Source organism: Peromyscus leucopus, chromosome 19 (genome assembly GCF_004664715.2).
Source record: "Peromyscus leucopus breed LL Stock chromosome 19, UCI_PerLeu_2.1, whole genome shotgun sequence".
Taxonomy (NCBI): Eukaryota; Metazoa; Chordata; class Mammalia; order Rodentia; family Cricetidae; genus Peromyscus; species Peromyscus leucopus.
In genome coordinates, this window is record NC_051079.1 from 72,088,533 (window position 1) to 72,101,304 (window position 12,772).

The following is a 12,772-nucleotide window of genomic DNA, read 5'->3' on the forward strand; positions in this document are numbered from 1 at the left end:
GTCCTTGTTGGAGGAAGTGTGTCACTGTCGGGGTGGGTTCTGAGATCTCCTATGCACAAGTAGACCCAGTGACTTGACAGACTACTTCTTGCTGCCTGTAGGACACCTGGCTGCTTCTCCAGCACCATGTCTTCTGCACACCACCATGCCACACCGTGATGATAATGGACCAAACCTCTAAAAATGTGAGCCACCCCAAATAAATGTTATCCCTTTATGAGAGTTGCTGTGGTTATGGTGTCTCTTCACTGCAAAAGAAACCATAAGACAAATAGTTACACCTTTACAAAATGGGACCCATCACCATTCTTGCATGAATGGAGGAGGGTTCATGAGGCCCCCTCCTTCCCTGAGGTATTCCTGTCAGGTAAGGTTGCTGGAGGGGAGTCACTTTTCTTTAGGGGTGTAACTACTAATATGTTGCCCAGGATCTAGTAAAGAGCCCTACCCTTGCACATGCAAATAACCTTAATCACACAAATGACAGCTAACCCCAAATCTCAAATGTCCAACGAAAGAGAGGTCAACAACACTATTAAGGTGATTTGCCTGAAGGAAATGTACAGAAGTGACCTCCAGCCTGAATAAAAACAACAAATAACTATGCTGACATCTTCCAAACATAGTTTCCCTAAAGCAGGCATAGATTGTGATCTAGATAATCATTATTAAATTCCAGGTGCAGTTCCTCTGTCTACTAAATCATGTAACCCCCTACAGCTTATTATATACTATCTAATTTAAAATCCTTTAATATCAAAGTGGTACCATGAGCATTCTGGAAAGATTCTACCTGCAAGGATATTTCTTCATGAACACAAGCAAGCAAGCACGCACACACACATATACTAGGAGACATAAAAATATCAAAGAAGCAGATGAAACTCCTAGGCAAACATACCTCTCCTATCTGCCCCCCTGTTCAAAGCCAGTTGACTTTAACCACTGTACTACACAGACCTGACATTCAGGGAAAACACACTGGTTTTTGCTAAACTTAGTTTTACAATTTTTATAATTGTAAAAAAAGCTCTGTTCAAGATTATTATGAATGAAATCAAAGTGTTATAAGGAAATTTCATTAACTTGTATAACAGATGATTACTCATTTAAAATAGGGATTACTTTAGAATGGACTTGCAAATTAATTGGAGTTTATTATTTAAAAATGTGAGCTGGATGTGGCAATATTCAGTTGCTTGTATTTAAGTGTAAAATATCTCACAAATACTATGTTTTATTACCATAAGGTGAGTTAATGCAAATTTATATTAAAAAATTGGATTCTTAACAAAGCTATCATCATTTCAAGTACTCAGGAGCCCTCAAAAACAAATGTGAAATTTTAGTTGTTTTTCTTCCATGCTAGTAATGCTGACAAAATTTATTGGTTCATCAAACTTTATAGTGCAAGTATGTGAATTTGTTTTTAATAAATTATCATTTTTTCATATATCAAAGCACAAGGCCTAAATACTTACAAACAAAATGCATTATTAATTTAATTGTCACAGCCTATTTAGCTAATTTCTATTACATTTCTCTGTAATATGCAATGCATTGTAGAGTCGAATCAAATTCCAAACATAAAAGATAAACTGATTATACTGTCTTGGAAAAATTAAAATATAGCAAGCTTGCAAAATTATAGCCAAAGCATCAATGTTTTAAATGGGTGAGAAAAATCCTTAACTTAATTGACAAACATTATTCCCAAACTGAAGGTGAAGCAAACTCACTATTTCTGTGATGCTTAAAACCACACAAACAAAAAGGAGGAACCTTGTACTAGATTACATTTGTAAGTCATGGATTCCTCCAATCACAGATGCACACTGAAAAATAGTATTTAGAGCTAACTCTAGATCTCTGGTGCATCATTCTTAACAATAATGACAGAAAAAAAGACATCACAAATATATCTGAATAAAAGAATTTTTAACAGGAAGAAAAATTTAAAGACAGCTAGTTTAGATGAATCTTGTCCTGGAAGAATTTAAAAGTAGCCCTACAGATAATCCAACCACATTTTCACACTGCTTAACAAGGCTGGTGTAATGGCTGCAATAGCACAGCAGTGTCTCCCACAAGAGGAAGCCATGTGATCTTTCTGTCACTGGATGAATCTGGAGTGTTCCTAATAGAAATCTGTTCAATCTTGGTCAGCAACCCAAGGCAACACTGAGAGGTGGTGGGCGCTGTAAGCGGCTGGGCCTACTGGGGGAAATCAGGATTTGAAAGAACACTCTGGTCCCTTTCTGAATCTCCCTCCCACTCTAGGTAACCTTAGATAAAAGGGGTCCTCCAACTTGTGTACAACCCCATATATGTCACAGACCAAAAGGAATGGAACCAAATGACCATAGTTAAAAACATCTAAAAGAAACTAACAGACAAAGCAAACTTTCCTTCTTTAAGGATGATTAGCTCAGACACTTCGTCCCAGCAATGGAAAGGCAGCAAACCTCTTGTCTTAGTTACTTTTTATTGCTGTAATAAAACACCATGGCTAAGGCAACTCATAGGAGAAAGAGGTTATTCAGGGTAAAATTTGTTTTGTTTTGTTTTGTGTTTTTTTTTTTTTTTTTTTTTTTTTTTGAGACAGGGCTTCTCTGTGTAGCTTTGCACCTTTCCTGGAACTCACTTGGTAGCCCAGGTTGGCCTTGAACTCACAGAGATCCACCTGCCTCTGCCTCCCAAGTGCTGGGATAAAAGGCATGTGCCACCACCACCCGGCCCAGGGTAAAATTTGAAAGGGCGAGTCCATGACCATCAAGACTGGGAGCAAGGCAGCGGGCAGGCATGGCACTGGAGCCATAGCTAAGAGCTTACTTACATGTATATCAGCAAGTAGAAAGCACTGGGGAGGAGGGAGAGGGAGGGCAAGCACTAACTGAGAAGAAATCCTGCCCTTGGAACTTCAAAGTGACATAACTTCTCCAACAAGAACACACCTCCTAATCCTTCCCAAACAGTTCCAACAATGGGGGCCATTCTCATTCAAACCACCACATCTCTCTAGCTTATACTACAGAGTTAAAGGAACAGAAAATACCTATAAAACACAGGAAAGCTAAATAGACAAACCAAAAAATAAATTCATGACTTTCAAACCCATCGTATACTATATACAAGGTATCTTCTCACTGAAGGTGTTGGCATGATAAATAATGTGTATATAAAGACTAATTATACATATGTGACTCTGATCTAAGTGTGAAAAAACAAGAGCACAAAAAATTCTTTTCAATCTTTCTGATTCCTATTCCTTATAGCTATAAAATTAGAATCATAATGTACTCTGTAAGATTATAGAATGATTAGGATAACTCATGTGAAAGCAAAAGGAACATAGTAATGAAAATGAGTTTTTCATTTTCTAAACTAAGTATGAAATACCTTTGACACATGCCAAATTATTCTATGAAAGTACACAATTTTCTACATTTTAAGAATAATCTGCCTATGATACACTTGTTAACTGCGTATATTTTAGCCAGAAATAAGTTGATTTTACAATAAAAAGTATGAGAAAATGAAGCTTAGGTTTAAAAAGGAGGCAGACACAATATGCTCATATTTGAACATAACCATAGTCTCTAACAACACTCTAATGTTAAGGAAACTAAAAAGCATTTCAATTTGTGAAAGGGCCATTAGATATTTTAGATATTGCTAATAAGGTTCTGGCCTAGCATTATTTGGTAGTTGACTTCAGAGTTGTCAACATGTCATGACTGACACTCAAGTAAGTGTAGAATCTGGAGTCTTCTCTTGAGGGTTTAGAGGGAAGCTGAAAATGCAGCCCAGTTCAGAAAGCCGATGGTGTTTCTGCAAGTATTGAGTGAATACATTTCCAAAGCTTGAAAGTTGTCAGGAGTATCCATGCTCACCTGGTAGCTGACTGCTACATACCAGTTCAGCTCAAATAATTAAAGCCTACATGATAATGCTAATTATGATATACCACCAAAGGAAAAAAACCCTGGAAGTTGATGGCACAATAAATTATTATTATTATTATTATTATTATTATTATTATTATTATTATTTTTCAGGACATGTCAACTGTATTATTATTTGGAGGATGATACAAGATATTTCATTTTTAGTATCAGCAGTGTGCTTAAGTCTACAGTAAGAACACAAAAACATTATTTTAAAACCCCAAAAGATGAATACAGTAAAGACAACATTTAGTTGCTCCCCCCAATGTTTAGTTTTAAATATTTGCTTTACCATATATGAAGGCGTTTACCAGGGATAATTCCCTCTGGGTATAGTTTTGTTTATCAGTGTACCTTTCAAGTATTTCAAGACTTGATTTTTAAAATTACCATATGCCATTGCATTTTTCTGAAAAGTTGGCATAATAAATGGCGTTCAAGAAGGAAGATACAAATACAAGATGAACCACTGACACAAATTTGAGAAGTTATTTCATTAAACAAAACTAAAAGTAGATAAAGTAACTGTACTTACTAAATACAAACTACAAAGGAATAAAAATTACCTTTCTTTTGGGGTGCCAACTCCATGTTTGCCTAGTAGGTGAGTATTTAAGTGCTTCTTCATCACAAAAGCAACCCTAAAAAATAAACGAAAATTGATTATAGAATTCTATCTTGACAATTGGCTGGAAACTTGTAGAGAGCATTTAAGAAGGTTTCTGGTGTACACTAGCACAACATGGACACACTCATTCAGATAGTTCCTGGACAGTGCTGGCCTCTTCGTAAAAGCTATCGCCCTACTGCAAGCAAAAGAAATAACTGCATCTAAACTGAGGAGCTCCTTATCTGGTGTGGGAATACAAACAGTATACAAAAGATCAAAATAATGACTGCAGTTCTTTAGTCACTGTCTCCACTGTCAGCGGGCAGGAAAGAGAAAAAGTACCACGGTATAATGTACACGGTGCCCTAGCCAATCTCACACTTCAATCATAAAATGGGCTTGAGAAAATGTCATTTTATTAAATATTTAAAGGATTATAAAAGGGAAAATGAATACGTTGTATGAAGCTTCTTTAAAAACACAGTTGTAAGTGGGAGAGGTTTTTTAAATGACTTAAATGTTTACTACATCTATAGCATGCACACACACAAATGTGCTTTTGTGCCAAGAAAATATCAACATAGGTGGAATAAGCAAGAGTATCTCCTGACTCACTGTCTTAATTTAGAAACAGATAAACTTATAAGCATATGTATGGAATGGACAGAACACCATCCTTCCTTCCACACAGCACCACATTGATTATATGGGTCTCTACACCAGATTTCATTCTGAAGATCACACAAAAATGGCTAATTTGAGAAGTGTGTGTTGGGGGGAGGGATTTACTGTTGTAGTTACTTTGAGTGTAAAGGGCTTGCAAACATTTTTGTTAATTATGTATTACAGCTGTCCTTCATAAAGTTAATTACTAATAGCTAAAAGGCAACTGAATCTATTTGCATATGTACATGAAAGGCATGACACATGCAAAAATATGATTTTAATTAGCATTCTATGATATGAAAGGCTACAAATCAAATTGGCATGTTATAAGATTCTTAACATTAAACACTGGATTCATCTGAACATGTTTGCACAAATGGGCAGTGTGAAGAATGTGGAGTCCTGCAGGTTCTCAGAAGACTTTGAAAAAAAAGCAAAAGTAAAAGAGTCTCTGGAATCACAAAAATCTTCTTTTTGAAAAATCATGTATTTGTTTATTTTCATATACTATTAGGAAAGTATGTAGGGAGAAAATTATATATTTGCATTTTAAATGATTTTTACTTCATTATTCAAATAACGTTGCACATGCTGAAAACACCATTCATTCTGTTTTATATAGTAGGCAATAACAACTATGACGATGGATGTTTGCAACCATGAATATCTGGTCATATCATCAATCATCATAATGGAAAGATAATAATCACATTTAAAGAATCAAACTGTGATAATATTAAGTGGTGAGCCAAAAAACAACAGCATATAAGTTCTATATTTGTTTCTGCTTGATTTGGAAAGAATAAATAACATTTTTCATTTCCTGAAAAAAAATACAGTAATAACAAGAGTCCATTTAAGTCATAACTTTCCTAGTGTCCTCCATTTTCCAATAATTAAAAAAACATAAAGCTAATAGCAAAGAGCAAAGGTTAAAAACCCAAAGTTGCAAAGCACAGCTTATTTACATGACCAAGTACAATTTAAGAGATTTGAACTCAGAAACCACAGTGCAGTTTTTTTAATAGTAAACCATTTATTAGAATGCTAAGGTCTGAAAAAGATAACCAAGCAAAAATGTTCCACTACACAGGAGAAAAACCTTAACAGGAAGGAAAGTCTTACCTAATACACGATCTAAATCGGCAAACGGTTTCTACTGTTAAAAACTCAGGAGATTTGTCACTATTAGGGAAAATGGAAAACATGTGCAGACTAAAACATGAGCTTATGTTCAACTGCAAAATATTTGCTCATCCAGTTTAACTTAAAAGACAATTCTTTATATTTGGCTATTTAAAATGTGAGTACTATAATACTTTCAATATAATTTCGAGTTTAAAAATATATATGGAAAGAACACCTGGATGGCCAAAGAGAAGAAGCCAATTGATACAGATGTGTGAATGTAGCCTATCATCCATCCACAGCATAAATAGACTACTGACTGACTTTTTACTTTTAACACAATTCACAGATACAACCAGAAACAAAACTGTCCCTTCATAAAAGTTCCAGCTGAAACGCCTTGCTAAGAAACATCCATGTTCTGGGCCCTCGAGCTCTATGTCAGCTTGTTAACTTTCCCTTGGTAGGTGACAGGTCTTGTGAGTTCTGCCCCTTTATGATGTTTCATCCCATACTCACAACAGAAGAACAGGGAACGTAGCCTATAATATTCTTCCCTCGCTGGCACTGCTAGTCACACATGTATCCTTCTCATTCATACATTCATCACAGAACCATTATTGGGCACACAACAGAAGAATGGATCTAGGCAGCTCTGTGGGACATGTGAACAAAGAAAAGTCCTTGCTCTTGGGAAATGTAAGTTCTAGTGAAGAAGGCAGGCAACACGGGGAAACAGAAGGCATTTCATGTAATGGTCAGGGGGAGAAGAAAAATAAAAGGAGGAACCAGAGAGGATGAAGAAGCCTATCATTAAATGAGCAGGGAGTGATGGTTCCAGTAAGAGCAAAGGCACCACAGACATCTGACGGGCTGAGGAAGAAGCACATGGCTACAGAGCAAAAAGTGCCATGTACGTCAGGTTGGGGAGAATGAGACGGACCAGACCAGGCAGGCAAGAGTCACGGTGGTGTAGACCACAAAGGCCTTGGCTTTTATTCTGTAGGAAAAGCCACTTTAGGTATTGAAACATTTTAACAGGACTGTGCGCACTCTCTGTCTCTGTCTCTCTATCCGCCTCCTCACCACACACACTTCCCACAGACACCAGGACACTGTAACTGTCTCTTGAAGTGACACAGGCAAGGAGAGCCAGGAGAGGATAGCTGGTCACAAGTGGGAATGTCCCTATATACAGCACTGACCACAGCTCAGTGGCACTGCATGGGGGTTCTGATAGAGAGGTCACAAAAGAAAGCTGAATACTGGTACAGAATTCTGAAAAGGAGCAAAGCTAGTTTAGAGAGAGATCAATCTGAGTCATGTGCACGAAGGCAGCCCACAAGATCTAGAGAGACAGGTCAGACAGAAGGCTGCCCCCACTGTTCATGAACTCCATTATGGTACAAAGTTCCTTGTCTAGACTGCCCACCTGATAAGACCCTGACCATCTGAAAAAAGTAATTTAAATTATCTTTTAAATTTTTGGGGTTGGGAACTAGCAAGATGGCTCAAGGAATAACAGAGATTGTTGCCAAGCTTGCTTACCTGTATTGAATCCCCAGAACCTATGTGGTAGAAAAGAGAACCAGTTCCCATAAATTGCCTCTGACTTTCATAAGCAGGCTGTGGCAAGCATGTACCAACACACACACACACACACACACACACACACACACACACACACACACACTAATAATTTTTAAAATTATTTTAAAAATATAATTAGGCAACTTATTTGCAAGTGATGAACCAGCCCGCCTCCATCTTAGACTTGAAAGCCATCTTATAGTAAAGGCTAACTAGACTCATTCTGTTTATGATTAATCTCTGTTTCTCACGGAGGTATGCTCCACCTGTAAACTTAACTGCAAATGGCTCTGTATAGCCTGTTCCAAGAAACTGCAACCATGCCTTTGTTTAAAAAAGTTGTAATGACCATCTTGCAATGTTACCTTTGCTTCAAATGGTTGTTATGACTACCTGTTGTCACAACAACTTGGCAATCATGTCTTAGTTTCAGGAGGTCATTTTAATTAACTTCTTATGCTTGTGTTCTGCTCCTGCAATCTCACCTATTTTCTTTGCCAAATTCCCTATTTGAAAACCCTCTACCTACTTCTGAGTTATAAAAACCTGTCTTCCTCAAACCCACTGCTAACACCTTGAGCCTCACCTTATGGGGACATAGTCCATGTACACAAATAAAAAAGCTTGCTTTAATTCATTGCTTTCTTTAATTAATTTGGCCTTGATGATTTGGGTTGGCGGTCTTTCTCCTCATATCTTTGGGATTAAAGCAAATCATGTAAATGCATGAAATCACATCACTTCAACTGGATTTGGATGTCAAGAGTACAATAGAGTGCTAACATTTACACTCTAGTTTTCAAAATATAAATCTTATTTTAAGTTTTCAAAAAATAAATCTTCTTTTAACATTCCCTTCAAAATAGTTCTCCTGTACTGTAGATCATGAAAACAACTCTTCTTTCAGTCCATTAGGTTCAAACAGTATAACATTCTCCTCTCTATTTCAGTGCTCTGGATGACTATCTGCTTTATCAAGGTAAATCCAGCCTCATAAGCACAGAAAGACATGAGAAGCAACTAAAAGGCAGTTGTGATTTGCTTAGCTCCGTAACTTACACCTGCCTGTTAGGCAGGGTGCTGAAATGCAGGCACCAAAAGACAGCCTGGAGCCTGGAGCCTGGAGCCTCTTACTCTCTGCTGCAGACAGACAGAATGTAACAGCATGTCCTCCTGAGGGCTGCCTGCCGTCACTTCTATTCTTCTATCTTTGTGCGATGATCATTTTCAACTCCTCAGAAATTTCTTCTATATACATAATAACTAGCCTGACCTTTGCATAGATCCCAAGTTCAAATGAGAGCAAGGCCTTCCAAAGGATATGGACCTTTCTGGGGTAGAAGTTACTACAAGCCACACTTAACAAAAAGACACATCATGAAGCAACTGACCTTATAAATTTAAAGACCGTATCTGACATACACTAAAAGCAGCACCCTGACGCTCACATTACTCTTCCCATTGGATATCTAGTGAGACATCAACACTCACCCATCCAGGTATCCCCACAGTTCCCCAACAGCTGGAGAGAGGGCAAGTTTCACTCAGTAAAACGTGTGTGATCAAACAACCAAATTATTGACCTTTTTTTAATCTCTACTAAATAAAATATTCACCAAAAAGACAACAGGCTAGGAGACTAGCTGGGAAAGGCTAATGAGTGTTTACAGCAATAAAAACTTTTGGACCTACTTCTGGTTATTGTGAATTGCTTCAATTATATTAACCAGAGGAATGTTGGCCCTTTAAGTGCAAACTACAAGTCTAGGGGCAACATGGCAGCTTAGGGAAGGCCAGCCCAAAGACAGAAGGCCAAACCTGGCTCTGCCATTTAGTACAGCGTAAAGCTGAGGATGCTATGTGCAGTCTCTAATTCCTAATGACCTTAAGCGAAAGAATGGTTTCCTAGGAGGGCTATGATGAAGGAAACATTCCTCTAAGTGCTGGCATCATGAGAGGCAGGGTAGAAGTACTAGATCTAAACCCTGGCCTTAGCATGGTTCTCAACAAAATCTAGTAGATGATTTGGGTTCAACTAGGAAGACAGGTGGTTAGATAAAAAAAATTTATACTCCAAAATGCCTACATTCCTCTTGACCATAAATGACGTACACAAAAGCTGAAATAAAAGTGCAGTTCACACATGACAGCACCTAGGAATTTCACCAATAAGCCACCTCAGTCAACACCCCAATGTGAAAATCACTTACCTAAAGAACAATTCACACACCCACTTCTGCTCATACTATGGGCCTGTAAAGGCCAGAGGAACAAAAATAAAGCATCTCAAAACTATGAAACAGCAAGGAGGAAAGAATGCTGTCACACAGCATGTGTGTGAAGAGTAAAACTTCAGCCTCACTCAATGTCCTGCACTTGCTGTTGAACACTGAAAGTCCAGGCAGAGAAGATAAGAATTTCTTATAAACTCCCTGCACCATTCACTATCACTGACATAGCACACACAGCAAGTGTGCAAAATCAACAGAATTACAAAGCATTATTTAGAAAATGGGTATCCTAGTGTACAATCCCCTAAGAATGCTGTTCACAGTGTGTGCGAAGCTGGGAAGCTCAGAATCAAAGAAGGCTTGATTTAGGCTAGAACTGTTCCTTACAGGTGGGCCTTTCCTGTGCCTTTGCATGAAAAAGGAGGTAAATGAGGTTCCTGTAGGTGTTCTTAAATGGCACTGCTGTGGGGATGTAATGAGCCCCATAGTCTCAGTCTCTTATACGATTGATTTGGAGATTAAAAATTAACAAGTGAATTTGAAAAGACAAAATTTTCATACTTCAGCAATGCTGGGGTAAAGCCCCATGAAATGTGAAATTAGGAAACCTACAGGACTTCATTTATACAGTTCAGGGTGCTAGAGAACTATAATTAAAAGCTCTGGAATAATAGCTAAGACTCTAACTCTACTATTACCACACAGGTGAGCCTGAACAAGTTTTATAATCATACTAAAATATTCTGCTTCTTAATTTAGAGTGTGCAGATAATTATACTTATCTTATATAAATGAGATTGAAAAAAAAGTTACGTAGTACAATACCTCCTACATAGTGACCACAGAACAACAATTACAAGAGTATCATCTGCTATAGGAAAAACAAGGAACAAATTAACACATGGTGATTCTATATTCAAAGAGAAATAATGGAAAAGAAGAAAGAATACAAGAACAATAATGACCCTCTACATGGAATACACATTTCCAGTCTAGATGGGAAGGAACACAAATGAACAAAAAGACCAAGCTGTGAAACTGCGTTTATAGAGAAAATAGGAATATAACTCAGAACCAGCGATAACCAATACATAAGAACAGGGCTAAGGATACACTAACAATTCTCATGACAATTTAGAATCTGAGAGATTTCCCCTGACCAACAGCATTACTCAATAAAAAGCAACAAATTGTGTGTAGGGCAAACTGGGCAACTTAATTTCCATCATTAAATATATTCACGATATATAACATGAAACAGACCAATTTATTCCCAAAATAAACCCCCATGGCTAAAAATAAAAATATGAACAAAACATCAAATAATGGTTCTTAAAGACACTCATCATTATCCATTTCTCACATTAATTCAAAATATTAATATATTTAACATGATGTTATTTAACTTTGGAGGTACATATCACTTTAAAATGTATGATTTTTTTTCTATTTTGTAGAATATATCTTTTTTATTAAACAGGTATAAGTATTCTCAAATAACCTTAAGTGAACAGTATTTTATACTATTTTTATAATTTCAATTTGTAATAGTGTACTTGCATAAGATAGACAAATTACAGAATTTTTGTTGTTGTGGTAGTGGTGGTGGTGGTCAGTGTTCATTTCTACTAATGACTACATTATCACCAGAAATAGCTCCTGGTAGTGCTCACATCCTTTATTCAGACACCAGTGGGTATGCTTGATTATGTGGCATAGAGAAATAAGATTGCAGGTTCTACTGACAGCTGTAGATTTGTGATCACAAGGACAGGTTAAAAGGAGAGGTTAAAAGAGGATGGCTAAAACCACAAGACACTGAAAGGGAAATCGGAAGAAAGCCCTAGTAGTTTCCTGAAGGGGATGATGGAGCTGGATCCATGAGAAGCTGAAGACAGTAAGGGGAAAGATTGGTGCTCAAGGTCTAAAAAGGTGTGCAAACACGATTCTGCATCTACATCCTGCTTCATCTACAGAATGAAAAAGTGTGCAAACATGTTCCTGTAGATAGTTCCTGCTTCATCTACAGCACAAAAAGCTTCAGCTAAGTGTGAATGTACTATTTACTACTACATTCTGTACCAAAAGAAAAATTTCAATTTTCCTTCATGTTTATGTGTATGAATGCTTTGCCTACATCTATGTAAGTATACCACATGCATTCAGTACTGGAGTTCGGGACCACTGTCAGCCACCAGGTGGGCTGGGAACCAAACTTGTTTCCTCTACATGTGCAGCCACTGAGCCATCTTTCCAGCCAGTAGTGACTACTACTAGCTAATGACTTAGTGGTCACAACTAGTTCTAAACCATTTCTGAGTACTTCTAATCCTCGCCACTGGACTTTCCTGTGTTTATCCTATCCGCCTTGGGTGAGATTTTATTTATGTGCATGTTTCTATCTTCACATAAAAAGTTCACTTCCTGAATGTCAAGCAGAGTCTCTTTACAGGACAGTCTAAAACATGAATCTCCACCCATGCTTTCCAAGGCTATTTTTCACATCTGAAGTGATGATATATAAGAGCATGCCTGAGGGCTGGAGAGATGGCTCAGAGGTTAGGAGCACCAGCTCTTCCAGACGACCTGAGATCAATTCC

General features: G+C 37.4%; 1 protein-coding gene across 1 annotated transcript in view; it reads right to left on the reverse strand.

The window, feature by feature from the left end:
- Znf407 (zinc finger protein 407) overlaps positions 1–12,772 on the reverse strand; it is a 422,868-nt gene that overhangs the window by 252,135 nt on the left and 157,961 nt on the right. Inside the window, exon 4 of the mRNA XM_028873874.2 lies at positions 4,514–4,588. Within this exon, the coding sequence (XP_028729707.1) occupies positions 4,514–4,588 (75 nt within the window). The remainder of the gene's footprint in view (positions 1–4,513; positions 4,589–12,772) is intronic.